The 16421-nt window shown below is 44.4% G+C and overlaps 2 protein-coding genes across 2 annotated transcripts; both read right to left on the bottom strand.

The window, feature by feature from the left end:
* Positions 1-3824: 3824 nt before the first annotated feature.
* Positions 3825-7168, bottom strand: LOC123409894 (chaperone protein ClpB1-like). Its single transcript, XM_045102767.1, has 7 exons — positions 7129-7168; positions 6035-6914; positions 5427-5593; positions 5008-5348; positions 4634-4913; positions 4356-4553; positions 3825-4253 (listed from the first exon to the last, which is right to left on the bottom strand). Exons 2-7 carry the CDS (start codon positions 6885-6887, stop codon positions 4038-4040), a joined length of 2055 nt encoding a protein of 684 aa, XP_044958702.1. The 5' UTR covers positions 6888-6914; positions 7129-7168; the 3' UTR covers positions 3825-4037.
* A 7422-nt stretch (positions 7169-14590) lies between these two features.
* On the bottom strand, positions 14591-15679 carry LOC123411224. The gene has a single exon (XM_045104163.1). It carries the CDS (start codon positions 15603-15605, stop codon positions 14925-14927), a length of 681 nt encoding a protein of 226 aa, XP_044960098.1. The 5' UTR covers positions 15606-15679; the 3' UTR covers positions 14591-14924.
* Positions 15680-16421: the final 742 nt, after the last annotated feature.

Here is a 16421-nt window from a genome sequence, read left to right as displayed (position 1 = left end):
ACAACGACAGCGGAACCCGTCGATGAAGAGCCTGGAGAAGCCAAGAGGCGCTTGAGCCGGATAATATCTTGGTCAGTGCGTGACGGAGTCGAGGAAGATGCAAGACTCACACTGGAGGAAGAACGCCTCTGGTCGTGCTGTTTCTGGTGACAATCAACCTCGGGGTGGCCTGACCTAGAGCAGTAGCCACAGACTGTATCATGGCGTGATCGGCCCTTCTCAGCATGAGGAGGGCCAGCAGTAGCCACCGACTGTATCACTGCGGGTGTCGACAGGAGTGGCGGTGCAATGGAACGAGCAGATGTCACAGGAGCTCGGACAACCAACACAGAGGAAACCACAAGCAACCCAGCAGAACGAAGGCGAGTCTCCTCAGCACGAAGCTCGGCAAGAACCTCTGTGATAGGAACACGGCCTCGAGCAAGTAAGTGAGCACGACGAGGCTCAAACTCGGAGTAGAGGCGAGCTAAGAACTCATGGACACGCTGAAACTCCAAGTCAGACCGGATAGTCTGGCAACAATGGCAAGCTCCACAAACAGCTGTCAGAAGAGAGTCAAGTTGGCGCCAGATGACGGAGCTCTGTGTGTAGAACTCATCCACAGAAGAGTCACCTTGCTAAAGAGCATGCTCCTGACGCACCACAAAGAGGTAGAGAGCATCACGAGAGGGCTGATAGCGCTGACAGAGATAAGACCACATTGCTGCAACGGTGCCGAGACCCATGAACTCCGAGGCAAACTGAGGGAGGGCACTCGCAGTGAGAACAGCAGCAGCCCGAGCATCATCGTTGCACCACTAAGTGTAAGCAGACAGATCATCCTGGTAGACAGAAAGAGCATCTGAATAAGCAGATACCTATTGAACATAAACATCGACCGCAACATCATCAAGAGCCTTGGTTGCATCCCGATCAGCCTGAGAAGCATTAGCAGCCAGAATAGGCGGCACCGACAGGGTAGGAGCCACGGGAGCAACAGGGCATGGCGGACAGGGGAGCTCACCAGAGAGAACACCCCACACCAGAAGACCGCGCATGTGGATACGCATGAAGCCCACAAACTCGACATAGTTGGTGCCGTCGAAGATCACCGAGCATCGAGGAACAACAACATAGCTTGAAGAGGACATGTTGATCTGCCTCTTCTTTTTTTTGGTCAACCCAGCCGATCCCAATCTGGATCGTATCGGGCCCGAGCGAAGGGGGCGGCGGCGGCTACGACAACGCGGTCGAGCAAGTAGCCAGGAGAGGTGGCAGCAGCCAGACACCTCCTACGAGGCGGAAGCAGGAGCACGGGGTCGAGGCGGGTCGAGGCAGGTACCTACCTGCCTCCTACGAGGCGGAGGCAGGAGCGCGGGGTTGAGGCAGGCGGCGGCCGCGGCAGAAGAGGGGAGCGGCAGCCGTGGATAGCGCCGGCCGGCAGAGCGCCACGCGTAGGCTGTGGCGGTGGCAGCAAGACTGGGCGGGGCCACGCATAGAGTGGCCGCCGGCGGGCGAGGCCAGGCTGACGGGGGCCTGATGAGGCGGGGACTGGGGAGCAGTGGCGGTGGATCCAGAGGAAAGAGATCCGATAGAGGGCACCGGAGCAGTCGGACGGAGGAGGGCCGACGAGGTGGTCGGAGTGGCCGGAGCTAGCGGTGGCTGCGGAGGTGGAACACGCGAGCTGCGAGTGTGGGGAGGAAGAACCTAAGCTCTGATACCATGTTAGGAATGGGCGACTAACATTCATAGGGGGCCAAGGGCCAGTACTTATACAAGTGGTAGAAGGCAAGAAAACCCCTAATACAATGGGGATATACACCAAAGGGACTATAACATCTAACACCCACTATATGAGGAGATGAGGCATCTCCTCACTACTATACGAGGGGAGAAATTTAGTGAACACTGCACTGGGCGATTTAATCAACTTTGACCATGAAAGCCAATAATCATATCTGCACTTCGTATAGCAAAGGGTTTGTTCATATTAGTGCTACTACCATCTTGGGCTCTAATTTTGTGTAGGCACATAGTGGTCAGATGTTTGCCCGAAGCTAGGAATGCTAATCTGAGTTGATAAGCTAGACACTAATTCTGGAGAGTTGCCAGTCGGCTGAAGCTCTACGATAAAACAACCTCCCATGAAAGATTGGATAGTAATTGTTAGAGTTTTTGTTTTTTTAGTATTATTTTGTTATATACATGTGGTCGTTTTGAATTAACTTTACATGTATAATTGATTACATGCTATTTTTGTCCAGCTATAGCGGCCATACTTAGGATAGTGGCACAAAGTCACATAGGCTCACTTTTAGTGCCCCCCCCCCCCCCCACCAAAAAAAACTATTGCTAGCAATTTAAATTCTTGCGAAGACTTTATGCAAACTAAGGTTCATAAATGATACCGAGCGGTAGGTGTGAAGAGTGAGCTACCAAAGATACTGATATCAAACATAATCAGTTCTGCCACCGAAAAAAACCTATCTATAATCGTGAAGTTTGATCTTGATAACCATCACTATCGAGTTGACGGCCATCGTGAGCCTCATGTACAAGCTTCTTCATAGTTAGCTAGGAACTACTTATTACTAAAAGTACAACTGCAGCGGGAGGAAACACTCCTAGTGTCGGAGCTTGAAGAAAACGTGGAAATGACTCCCTCGTGTGTCCCAGTACCTCTCATGCCGAACAAAAATGATTAGCTAGCTAGATGATAAAATCATGCAACTGAAGAAAACGGTGACATATACAAATTACATCAGCTGGGTGTGAGCGAACACATGTTGGTTGTTTGTGGATGGAAGAGGAACCAGAGCAGTAAAATCTTGCCCTTGGCATGAATCTTGCAAATCTATATATGTACAATGCTGGCTTGTTGCGAAGTAGAGTATTTGTTTTCACTTAGATGGGAGTAGAGAAAAAGAAGTACTAAGAGTAGATAAAGAGGCTAAAATGCATTGAATGCCGACTATGTATAGATGGAGCAGAAAAAAATTAATAATTGAAGGCGTCTCCGGTCGACACGTCGGAAGAACCGGCCCTCGAGTTACTGGACTAGTGGTGGGAGTATACTCTGATGGTGAAAAGCTTGAGGTGCATGGAATTTCCTAACACTATTCTAATAAAAGGATATCAAAAGCTGGTCCCTGAATTTCCTCCTTCACCGTACCATTCCTCCTGGATATCAAAAGCATGAGGTGGTCTAGGGGCTGTTTGGTTTATGCCCCCAACTCACCCTAGCAAAATATTGGTCACGAAATCCCTTACAGTTGTTTGCTTTGTTGCCAAATATTTGGCTGCCAACGAGTCCTCTATTCATTCCATCACAGATTCTTGCCAAGTGTTTGGCCAACCCTGGACAGTGGAATCCCACCCCAAATAATTGGCAAGCCAATATTGGAAGGGCAGCTACAGGCAAGAACCAAACATACCCTGAGAATCCCACAAATGTGCCAACTGACAACAGTTTGATTCAAAGGTTGGAAATTTTGACCAACTATTTTTCTTTCTTCCAAGCAGTCACTCAAAAGTAGTTAACTTTTCCAAGCATTAGTGGACTCGTAACTTTTCGAACACTTACATGTCGAATGCAAGTTAGTGCCTCAGTGGAAACATCAGTGTGCCCATAACTTTTTATAGATCAAACAGGGGATCGATGATAAATGGATTGGACAGTTTTGTCAATTTATTCATTCTGAACTCCTGATAAATTGTAGTACATCCTGATATATTCTTTAGCGTGGTAGATGTAAGAAGCAGTTACTGCTATAAACTACGAGAGGACAAAGAACTTGTACCGCTCTGAGGCAAGCCATATGGTAGAAACTGGAGGAGGCTCGAACTAACAGAGAAACAGGGAGAAACTTTTTTCTTCAACAAACTACAAAGTGACCACGACGCAATTGAGATTACAATTTCCCTTCCAACGAAGGAGACCCTGTTGAGAAGGGTTGGGTGCACTTTACTCCGTGGAATTATCACGTAGTACATGACACTGATAAACCAAAAACTACACAGAAAATCCAGAAAACCTAGTCGCCGTGCTATAAAAAAAGCTACACAGGCTCGCAGTTACCAGGGAGCTTGACCGTCGGACTCTTATGTTGCGGATCTGACACCTTCTTCAATACTTCAAACTTGAGCCTCTTGTCATTGTCAGCATCAATGGAGACTGAAGAGCCTTCACCGATTTGTCCGCTGAGCAGCATCTCAGAGAGATCAGTCATCACATTCTTCAGCAACCACCTCTTTACAGGCCTTGCGCCATACATCTGCGGGACAAATTAAGCATGGATTGGTTACCAAAATATAAGCATCGTTACGATAAACATGAGCCTAATGATGCTTCAGGTTTGAAAGGAAGCTGCACTTACTGGGTTGTATGATTCCGACAAAACCACGTCCAGCGAAGCATCACTCGCAGATAGAGAGATGCCCTTGCTAGCTACGCTGGCGACAATGCTCTTCATCTGAATTTTCACGATCTCCTTCAGTTTGTCACGCGAAAGCGGCTCAAATATAACAATCTCACTCATTCTGTTGCGAAGCTCAGGTTTGAAGTGTTTCTGGACCTGAAAGGACAAAAATGTACACGACATTCAGCATGCGTCTACTGGAGACTTCACAACGACAGTCTCTTGTATACACAAACCTGTTGCATCACAAGGTCCCGTGCAGCCTCCATTGTGATTTTTCCAGCCATTCCTGCTGTTAGGTGCTCCGCTCCAAGATTTGAGGTCATAATGATGATGGTGTTCTTGAAATCTACAGTCCGGCCTTTCCCATCTGTCAACACACCATCATCCAGAAGTTGAATAAAAAGGTTCAACACCAATGGATCTGCCTTCTCCACCTCATCAAAAAGGATAACACTGTATGGACGTCTCCTGATTTTCTCCGTCAATTGTCCACCTTCTTCATGGCCTTCATAGCTTTAAGAAGGAACAAATAAAGCAATTACGATCAGCCAAATTAAAGTATGATATGAGAGAGTAATGCATGTTCAAAAAGATATACAAATTAAACCTTGGAGGTGCTCCGATGAGACGCAGCACGGATCCCCTGTCAACATATTCGGACATGTCAAAGCGAACTAACAACTTCTCGCTGTCAAATAGCTGCACAGCAAGAGCTTTTGCAAGCTCTGTCTTTCCAACACCAGTCGAGCCTAAGAAGAGAAAAGAGCCTATGGGTTGTCCAGGCTGATCAAAGCCGGCTCTGGAACGTAGCACTGCTTGTGCAACCAGATTTACAGCTTCATCCTGGCCAACAACTCGCTCACGCAGTCTGCTCGTTAGGTGGATTAGTCTATCCTTCTCCTCTTGGTCAAGCGCAGTGACAGGGATTCCAGTCCATTGGCTCACAACCTTCAAATAATAATGTTAAAATTTGCATGACAAGCATATCTCGTCGATCAAAACAGTCATTACGAAGAGAATGCCTACTTGCGCGACATGATTAGGGCAAACAATTGCCTCCTTCACTGCATTTTTAGAGCTAATCTGCATAGTGTTCACATCCTCTTCTTGGTCGCCAACTGGCATCATTTTTTTGGCTGCCGTGGCACAAGCCTCATCAATTAGGTCAATTGCCTTATCAGGAAATTGACGATCTACAGTATATACATCAATTAAATCCGTCAATTAACTCCCACATATATACATTCTTGCCAATCATGGGAGCAACTCGGCAGAAAGAAAAAACCTGCTTCATTAATTGATGCATCTGACACTACCATGAATTTGTTCAATACCTTATACATGATTTAAACTGAATGTATGGGTTGCAACATGGGTGCTCCACATCAGTCTCATGCAATAATCCTGCCCTTCAATTGCACAGCAGAACAATTGAGCAGATAGTTTAATTAGCATGTGAGCTAGCTAGCGGACCTTAACAAGAATGGACATCTGACCATAACCAATGAAAGATCATATATAACCCTCTTTCTTCCTTTCATGCATGTTTCATTAGACTTCCTATAATAAAGTAGAGGAGTTCATGCATCTAATAATCACCTCTGGAAACAAAAGGAATAAAATTAATTCCTCACCGGTGATGTAGCGGCCAGCGAGTTGCACGGCAGCAACAAGAGCGGCATCTTGGATTTCTAAGCCATGGTGCTGCTCATACTGCTGCTTTAGAGCCCGAACCATGGCAATGGTGGCCTGCATGCTTGGCTCGTCAACGTGCACCTTCTGGAACCGCCGCTCGAGCGCGGCATCCTTCTCAACGTACTTGCGATAATCATCAAAGGTTGTCGCACCCACACAACGGATACGGCCACGGGCCAACGCCGGCTTGAGTATATTGGCAGCATCGTTACATCCACCCTTCCCTTCACCGGCACCAAGAAGCATGTGCATCTCGTCGATGAAGAGAACTATCTTGCCGCGTGAGTCCTCCGCCTGCTTTATCACACCTTTTATGCGTTCCTCGAACATGCCACGGAACATAGTCCCAGAAACCATCGCTGTGAGATCAATCTCCACGATGCGTGCCCCGGCGAGTGCTGCAGGGACCTTCCCGGCAGCGATGCGCTGTGCAAGGCCCTCAGCAATGGCCGTCTTGCCGACTCCTGCAGCACCGACCAGCGCGGCGCAGTTCTTGGTCTTGCGGCAGAGGATGGAGACGACACGGTCAATCTCACTGTCGCGGCCGACCACCGGGCTGGCTGCCTGCTTGCTGCCGGTCATGTCACGGGCATAGCTGCGCAGGTACGAGTTGCGCTGGTAGTACCTCCAAGCTGCCCAGCACAAACCGAAGGCTGCTCCAATACAGAGAACCCTCTCCGCCCCGTGATAAAACCTAGAGATCCCATCCAAGACAGCACTTGACGGAGGTTCTCCATCAGACACCAGAATCCAGGTCCCAAGCCGAGAATCGTAGATTGCAGTCGGTTCCATAGGGTGACGGTGATGAAAAGACCTAACCTGAGCAAGGAAAACATACACTGCAATTACATATACTTGTATAATAATTCAACATATGTATGTTGCAGAAGTATCGGACTCCAAACTGTATTACATGGTGGAGTTGTAACGAAATCCATTGTTCTGTTTTGCTTTGGACACCGGGTTGTGATCAAAATCTGTTCTTTTTTAGGGAGTGTTCAAAATTTGTCGGCTGAGAGGCAGGTTTTTTTACCAGAGCCGTGGGCGAGGTTGTTCCACTCCTCCGCACCGCCGCCGCCCGCTCCTCAGCGCCGACCGCTCCGCCGCTCCTCGTCAGATTCACTCCCTAGTCCCTACCTCCCGGCGGCGGCAGCTTGAGCTCGAGTCCTAGCCTGACCACCCACAACTGGGCCCCCAAGCTTTCTACCGCGGTCGGCGTCCAGCCCACAAACCCGCTGGCGTTCTGTACCGAGAGCTCCTAGTCAGCGTGCGCCACTATGTCAAGCTTATGGCGAGACGTAGGTAAGCCTTGCTAAAATTAGCAGCCCGCCCAGCAGGGGCCACTGACCTCCAGAGCTTTTTCTATTCTTCCATTGTTTTCAAAAATATTCTTCCGTCTTTTGGATTTATATTTTTTACTTTATTATATATTAAAAAAAATTACATACAGAATATACCAATGTTAATAATGTATTTCTCAAAGATTAAATGTGCAGAAAAAATATTATGATGTATTAAAATTATGGAATGTGTATAAAAAAACTAGACGTCAAAATGTATATAAAAATATGTTAATCATGTATTTACTAATTGCTAAATGTATATTGCAAAATGCTACTGATGTATACAAAATTTACATTTGTTTATACAAAAAGTGGAGTGAAATACATTACTAAAAACTAATTTATTTAAAAAAGTTAAGCATGTATATATTTTTATGATGCATAAATGATGTACAATTTGTATGCAAAGATTAGACACCAAAAAGTACATGAACTTAAAAAATTAATCATGTGAATGAAACATGTTAAGTGTGTGTATAAAAATGTTGTTGGTGTATACAAAAAATATATAATGTGTATTAAAAAATTAGACATAAAAGATATGTTTCCAAAATATGTTAATCATGTATTCAAAAATATGTTCAACGTGTATACAAAAATCGTGTATTTGAAAAAACGATAAGCGTTTATAAAATATATTAATGTTAAATACAATAAGAGTAAACACCAATGGAAAATGAAAAAGAGAAACAGGCAAAAATAAAAAGGCACAATGGAAAAAGAAAAGAACTAAACAGAAAAGAACTAAAAAGAAAAACAAAGCCAAAGAAACCAATAAATATAGAATGGAAACATTGAAAATCCAGGAAGAAACAATGAAAAATTATAAACATCAAGAATCAAAGAAAAGAAAAGCCAAAAAATAAGTGAATAGCGGGGAAGGAAAAAATAGAAGAAAGATAATAATGAAAAACCACTGAAAACCATGTAAGAAACGAAAAAAACCGATGAGAAGGTACGAAAAAACAAAAGAATACCGGTGACGAAACAAAGAAACCGAAAAGAAAAAGGAAAGTGAAAAAACAAAAAAAAAAATCCAGAAGAAATGAGTGAGCGAACACGAGCCTCGATCGAACATATTTTTTTGGCAGAAAAAGAAAGACCATTGACTTCAAATGCATGGTTAACCATTTGCACCCTATTTTACCAGATCTTATCTCGAAAAACCAGGGTGCTTTTATATCAGGGAGGCTAATCACAGATAACTCTATTATTGCCTTTGAGTGTATGGACTATATTAACTCTATTGGTGCAGGTTCACCAGCATGTTGTGCTTACAAACTATACATGTCCAAAGCATATGATCGAGTGGATTGGGAATTTTGGAGAAGGCCCTTGCCAAATGGGGCTTCTCACAACAGTGGATATCGTGGATCATGCATGTGATTCTTCGGTTAAATATTTTGTTGAGCTTAATGGGAAACTGTTGGAGCCATTCACCCCTCCCCGTGGACTAAGTTAAGGTGACCCACTATCTTCATTTTTATTTCTTTTTGTTGCTGACGCACTATATCATTTAGTCGGCAAAGAGGCGTTGTAATTGGGAGTAAAACGGGTTTTGGAAATTATGAGTGAAACTTTTGAACCCAAATATTTAGGATTTGCCGGTTCCGGAAGGAAGATTGCACAAGGGGCGGTTTGAGACTACACAGGAAAGGTTGAGGAAGAGACGTGTGGATTGGAGTGAGCAATTTATGTCCATTGCGGGAAGAAGATCTTGATGAAGTATCTAGCACAGGCTATTCACACTTATATTATGAGTGTGTTTCGCTTACCTGCGGCGGTTCGTGATGACCTTACCAAATGGATGAGACACTATTGGTGGGGTGTAGATAAGGGCAAGAAGAAGATGGCTTCGTTAAGTTGGGACAAGCTGAGATTGCCAAAGTGTAAAGGTGGAATGGGTTTCAGAGACATGCGTGCTTTCAACCAGGCACTACTAGCAAAGAAGCATGGAGACTTATAGAATCACGGGCTAGCTTATCTGCACGACTGCTAAAGGCAAACTCTTTTCCTAATGGAAGTCTCATTTATACCGTATTTACAGGATCTTCAGCGGTGTGGAAGGGCATAACTCACGTCTCACGGTTTGGAGTTGGTAAAAAAGGTATAATATGGAGAATCGGATATGGTACATTGGTAAGACCTTGGAGAAAGAGAAACCCTTGGATTCCTTGGCGGTTTGATTTTCGACCTATAACTCCCAAAATGACCTGTCGGTTTAATAGGGCCTCTGATTTTTCTGGACATGAACGGAGCTTCGTTGGTCGACCGGCTCGAGGAGCATTTTTGGCCAATGGACGAGGTAGAAAATTCTGAAAATTCGTACGTCTCCAAGAAATTGGCATGATTTCATTGGTTGGTACCTAGAGCGTCTGGTGTTTTTACAGTCAAATCTGCCTATAAACTTGCTACCGAATCGCATGATGTGGTTCATAGGGGGCTAGCAGCACAAGGCCGTAGGGTGATCGACCAACCTGGAGTGTGATTTGGAAAGCGCAAGTATCTCTGAAGATGCGCATCATGGCATGGAGAACAGCGACTGGGACTCTTGCTACTAACTTGGTAAAATCATGGCGTCATATTCCAGCCTGCAGTACATGCCCGAGTTGTGGTAGAGAGAGAGAGAGTAGTTTCCATGCTCTTATCACTTGCAATAATGCTAGGAAGGTGTGGGTAGGCCTAAGGAAAATCTGTCCACTCTCACATGATTCTGTACTTGTTGATTCATGCAAAGATTGGTTGTTACATCTACTATCAAAGTGCCCTCGTAGTACGAGGGATTTGTTGATTATGACCATTTGGCACATCTAGCAACTGCGGAACGATCTTAGAGCATCTCCAACAACCGCCCAACGCACGGCGCGTTAAAAATTAATTTACGGCGCGTCGTTCGTCTGTTTTGACACGGCGACCAGCGCTGGCTCCAGCGACCGTTGTAAAATGCAGCGCACGAGCGTAGCTCCAGCAGACGTGTTAAAATGCAGCGCGCGCTATCGCTCAAACAACATATGCGCTCAAAACACAAGCAAAAAAGATCAAACACAAACAAAATAAATCAACAAAATAATGCCTGATTAATCTGTTGTGGGCATCGATCATATTACTCCAAATTTTCTGCCGACCCATAACGGAACCACCGTGCTTCGGTTTTTATTGATGTGCATAGCTAGGATCATTGCAAGATCCTCCTCCTCTTTCATATTAAATTATTCTTCGGAAGAATCATATGACGAACTCATTTACAATGTTTAATTTAAAATAAGCTATAAAAACTACAAAGAACATGCATCAAATTCATGTAAAAATGTGAAGTTGAAGCAATACATACCTTGCGGGCGTTTTGTCGAACACTTAGGGCGCCGAGCGACAGTGGACGGCCGGACGTTGTTCGTCAGACGACTGCCGCGCGCGTGGGGCAGCGGTGACTAGAGAGAGACGGGGGAAGCAGCGGCGGCGCGGGGATAGGCCGCGGAAGCGCCGGAACGGTCGCCAGAAGAAATGGGATGGCGCGGGCGGCTGCGGCGCCGCGGATGGACGGGCTAGGTGGAGTTGCGAGCGGGCGCTCGAGTGTGCGGCGCGCGGGAGCGGGCGCAGCAAATAAACGGCGCGCGATGGTGTTTTCGCCCGCGTACTGAACTGGTTATGCCGCGTGCGTGATTTTTGCGTCTTCGTTAGAGCGTTTGGAGCGGTACCACGGGCGTAAAAAGGACTAATTTTTTAACACGGCATTTGTTTAGCACGTCTCTTGAAGATGCTCTTAACATGGAAAAGATATACCCCCGGTTGAGGTAACTGTGGATTAATTGCAGAGTTATTACAGGTCCCTCAACTTAGTTCGAAATTATGGCGTGGACGAGATAACCAAAGGGAAGATGCCACGGTCTGAGCTTTCGACGAAGTGAACTGAACAGAGGATCAAAACACCTAAACAGTGGCCCCGTCCACCGACAGGATGTGTTACTCTTTCTGTGGATATGGCTCGTTTTCTAGGGACCATTGATTTTTGCAGCTTATAAGTACATCTTCAATTGGAATGATGCACTCGAATCGGAGATTCATGCCCCCATGCAAGAAATGGCACTGTGCATTCACCACTCGAACAAACCAGTGATTGTCCAGTCGGACTCCTCATGTGCTCTAGCCACTATTCTGGCCGACACTTTATCTAGGTCGGCCCAGTGGCGGAGCCAGGATTTAAGTATAGGAGGGCCAAGCCTAGTTGTTTAAAAATTTCTAGTGTAAAAAATATATTATATTACTAATATAATGTGTCACTTCGACACTATAAAAGTACAATTACATTTGTTTATTTTTAGTTTTGCCCTATTATTACAAATTAGATCAAAGATATTAATAGTTTCAACAAAGGATTACTTAGATCTTAGTTCCTTTTCAATGTAGATTATACAATGTAGTTCCTTTTCAATGTAGTTCCTTTTCAATGTAGATCGTACAATCAAAAGGATTGTAATTTTATGTATATAATTTTGACAATTAAATGTAGTAATAGACGGTTAAATATTTGAAGGATCTCAAAATGTCAGGTATCCGCATGCTATTTTTTGATAAAGGGTACCCTCACACTATACTAATTAACGAGCTAGCTTCACACATTAGTCCATCACACAAGGAATACTAGTACTAGTTTACGATGACTTCGAGACTAAGCGATCGGATAATACAATACAACCGCAATACAAATCAAGCAGCCTCAATTGGTACATATATAAGAAAATTTTAGAGCACTGAAAGTAGTCAATAATGCTCACCGGAAGCATCGTCACCCCGCCCTCTCATATTGAAATCTCATTGGGAGAAACCGCATGGAGACGAGAGGCAGGGGATGCCGTCAAAGCTAATCTCATTCCTAACTACAAGAAAGGGTTTTTTTTAGACAAACAGGAAAGGGCACTTAACGTGAGGGCCTGGGAGCAGAGTAGGCCGTGAATGGGCCTCTGTATGGCAATTTTCTATTTTCTTAGGGGGGGGGGCATCAGCCCATCACGTAGAGGTTCTCGCTAATCACTACCTAGATGTTAAGAAAACTCTCGATCGATAGGGGGGGCCAGGCCCCTGCTCGCCCCCCCTTGTCTCCGCCCCTGGGTCGGCATATGGTCATTTAGATGCAGAGATTAAGGCACTTCTGGTTGATAGGGAGTTTCTGCCTCTAATAATTAGTAGAGATCAAAACAGGGTGGCACATCTTTTGGCACACTACAGCCGTATTGAGTGTTGTTCTGCGGTATGGTTAAATTCGATTCTTCCCTGTTGTGAGGAACAGCTGGCTCAAGATTATAACCCTGCTTTTATGGAATAAAACTCCCTTCTACACCCTAAAAAAGAAGTTCTCATGAAAATATGCTACTAAACCATATTATCATCTAGAAGTTACTATGCCATAAAATAATTCTTGCATATTATGGAAGAGTGCAACTTCTACGCAATATGTCCGTAAGTTTTTGTCATCATTTGATTTGATATTTTTCTTCATTCTCTTTCTTTCTAAAGGTAGTATCAATGCCCTTGATGTATTCTACCTTAGAATAACTATTTTCTGTTTTTGTTTTTGCTTTTTTAGTTTATGATTACGTGTAACAAAAAAAGTTGATTCCAGTCATCGTACATCTGTTTATAAGCGAGTTACATCATAATTTTATAAAGTATGTTGCAAGTCGTAGCTAATTTATTTCTGTCCCTCTCTACATTCTTGACTATGAAAGTTAACTAGAGGATGACACGCGCGTTGCTGCTGGAATTGGTTGATGAAAAATTGAGTTGATAACAAAAGAATCAAAATTTAAAATAGATATGACTTACTATATATGATTATGTATAGTTGCAACAATATTTATTGAATATAAGTAGAATACCTAAATATAATATATATTTTCATGCATGGTTGAATGTTGTGGGAGTCTTTTTCCATGGATGATTGCATGTTGAGGTGGACCTTATCTCATTTATAATTTTATGGTGAAGTGACACACTTGCATGTTAAGATAAATATTTAGTGGGGATGACTCCCTCTTAGGTACTAAATCGTAATATTCTTAAGAAGTTACAGTGCCATAAAGTCATTCTTGTATATTGTGGAACAGTGCAACTCCTAAGGAATATGTGTGTAAGTCTTTATCATAATTTGATTTGATTTTTTTTTCTTCCTTTTTTCTTCATTTTATTCCCTTGATTTATTCTACCTTAGAATAATCTTTTTTCTGTTTTCCTTTTTTAGTTTATGATTACGTGTACCAAAAGAAAGTCCGCCGCGGGCATCATGCATTTGTTTATAAGTGAGGTACCTCATAATTTTATAGAGTATCTTGCAAGTTTTATGTGGTTTATTTCTATCCTTCTTTGTGTTCTTGAACTTTAAATTAATTTAACTAGAGTATACCCAACGCATTGCTGCAGGAATTGATTAATAAAATTTTGGGTTGATGACATATGAACCAAAGTTTAAAATAGATATGACTTATTATATTTGGTTATGTATAGTTGCAAAAAATATTTATTATAAGTAGAATAGTTAAATAAAAACATTTTTTCATGCATGGTTGAATGTTGTGGGGCTCTTTTTCCATGCATGATTGCATGTTGAGGTGGACATCTCGTTCATAATTATATGATGTGATTCATCACTCTCTTAGGTGTATATATAAAACTTGTTCTACAAGCATATAGGGACGGTACTTCTTAATTACTCTTTATGTAGAAGTGTTTGATCTAACCAATGCAACCGAAAGACTGATCTGATGAAACAGACTAGACAATACATTTATATATCAACATTTTCCCTCACGTGTGGCTCCCTCAGGCCTAAATGCTGACCGAAAGTGGACAACAATTTTAATTGAGCCAGTCGGATCTTGAACTCAAGACCTATTTACTCTGATACCATGTAAAAGTGCATTCTTTAAATAACGTAACCAAAAAACTATCTGATAAAAAAATTAAGCAATACATTTATACGTCAACACTCTATGCATGTAGAGTGCAATTTCAGTGAAGTGAAGGTTGATATACGTTAACTAACATTAGTGAACAAGTGAGACCATGTATGTATTTAATTATTAGCTTTTCTTGAGACTGTATAAGTACGCACGGTGTAAAAGGTTATGCAAGCTTGCATGTAGATAGAGAAAAAGACAAGTAGCACGGAGTGAAAAGAAAAATGACTTACACCGTTACACGAAAGAGAAATTCAGGCGACTTACAAATAGACGACCGATATAATTAACTTGTGTGTATGACTTCAGTCTTCAGGGGAAAGAACTCCTATGACCTTCTAACCCAAAACAAATCAATGGGTGGATGAAGGTAAGAATTGAGGAACCAACATCATAATATCTGTTGGTTCCTCTCGGCTCCTTCCACTGCTCAGCACAGTTACCCTACGTACCAACACATAGCGTATCTGCATGTACATATATATAGATGCTAGCCATGCATCTAGGTTCTAGATACGCACGTAGATCGAGAAACCCTAGAAGGCCTTGGCCTTGTAGTTGTGGTGGTGGTAGCTGCACAGGTCCTGCAGCTTGTTCCACGATTGCTCCCTCTGCATCTTGAGCTGCTTGTAGAAGTTGCCGATGAACGCGTCGGCCTTGGCGTAAAGCTCCTGCTTGCTCATGAGATCCCCGGAGGAGCCGTCTATTTTCCACCTTTTCCGCCCTTCCTCCGCCTGATCGTCCTGGAGCGTCGACGCCGCATCCACGATCTCGCCGGCGTCGCGGGGGTCCACGCTCCCGATGAAGAAGATGCTCGCCCTGGACGGGACTTTTCTGATCGTCTCCTTCAGTTTCTTTGCCACGCCCACCATGTTCTTGACAGCACCACGATCTGCAAGCAGATTTACCTCCCTAAGTCGTCCCGGCAAGGGTGCCGCCATGGTCATCGGCGGCTGTGAAGTGACAAGGTGGTGATCGTGGTTAGGAGTTACAGCAGCAGCAGCGTCAGCAACAGCAGCAGGGTGGCTTGTTAGGTTGCTCCGGCTTGAGACGGAGATGATGCCGGCCTGGACACCAAGGCCGACGACGAGGGCGTTGAAGAGGAGGTAGAGATAAGGGGCCCTCAGAGAAGGAGGCACCATGGGGACGAGGAGGAAGAGGAGGAGGAGCGCGGCTATCTTGGCCAGCTGAGGCAGCCTCACATTCGACTGTTCCATACCTGCAATTAGCTGGAGAAGAAGCTAGAACGTACTACGTGCTGTGGTGTACGTAGTAGCTAGCTAGGAGAGAAGGATAGGAGCAGTGTAGTATTGGCCGCCAGCCCTGGCCGCGTATTTATACCCTACACGACCGTGGTGGTCCGGCCGGTAGCTGGCTAGCTACTAGACACGAAGGATCGCAAAAGATAAGCTCGAGGTGGTTTCTTGCGTAGGATCGAGGGCGAAATGCCAAGCTTTTTCGCTTTGTTGCATCAATGGCGACATGAACAGATGCCATATGAGCGATGCACGAAAGATCGACATGGAACTGGGAGGTGGGAATAGTCTTTCCGATCCGGCGCGCGACGGTGAGAGCATCTTTAGCAAACTTAGTAAAAATCGACTTTTAAAAACGCATATAAGGGACACCGTAAACTGTTTCTACGGTGTGAAATTATTCCGGACAGAATAGACCTCGTAAATAAAATTAGGGTCACGATAACGTCCGCACATGTGGATGTTTACGGGTCTCACCTCACACGTCTCGTATGGTGTGTAAGGGAAATAGCGCACACGCTTGTGTGTGGGTAAAACAGCGAACGCCCACACGTCCACCTCCTGCCCTCGCGACCCGCACATCCGGCATGTCACCTCGCGGTTCCGCATGCCCCCGCGTGACAGTTGTCATGGTTGCTGAACCATGGCAACTGCTTGTTTTACTGCAGTTGACATGTCTGGACAACTACAATTGTCATGGTTGCTTAATTGCAGTTGTTATGTCTGAACAACTGCATTGCCATGTAACAGTAAAAAAACATGGCAACTGATAGGCGT

The sequence above is a fragment of the Hordeum vulgare genome, chromosome 7H (genome assembly GCF_904849725.1).
Source record: "Hordeum vulgare subsp. vulgare chromosome 7H, MorexV3_pseudomolecules_assembly, whole genome shotgun sequence".
Classification (NCBI taxonomy): Eukaryota; Viridiplantae; Streptophyta; class Magnoliopsida; order Poales; family Poaceae; genus Hordeum; species Hordeum vulgare.
The sequence above is the reverse complement of the archived record's forward strand: the minus strand, read 5'-3'. Positions and strand labels throughout refer to the sequence as shown.

Coding starts and splice junctions, on each gene's coding strand:
- LOC123409894 (XM_045102767.1), bottom strand. CDS start 6,887: ATGGAACCGACTGCAATCTACGATTCTCGGCTTGGGACCTGGATTCTG. Junction 5,594..6,034: donor CGCTGGCCGCTACATCACCG/GTGAGGAATTAA, acceptor TATATACTGTAG/ATCGTCAATTTCCTGATAAG. Junction 4,554..4,633: donor GGGACCTTGTGATGCAACAG/GTTTGTGTATAC, acceptor TTGTCCTTTCAG/GTCCAGAAACACTTCAAACC.
- LOC123411224 (XM_045104163.1), bottom strand. CDS start 15,605: ATGGAACAGTCGAATGTGAGGCTGCCTCAGCTGGCCAAGATAGCCGCG.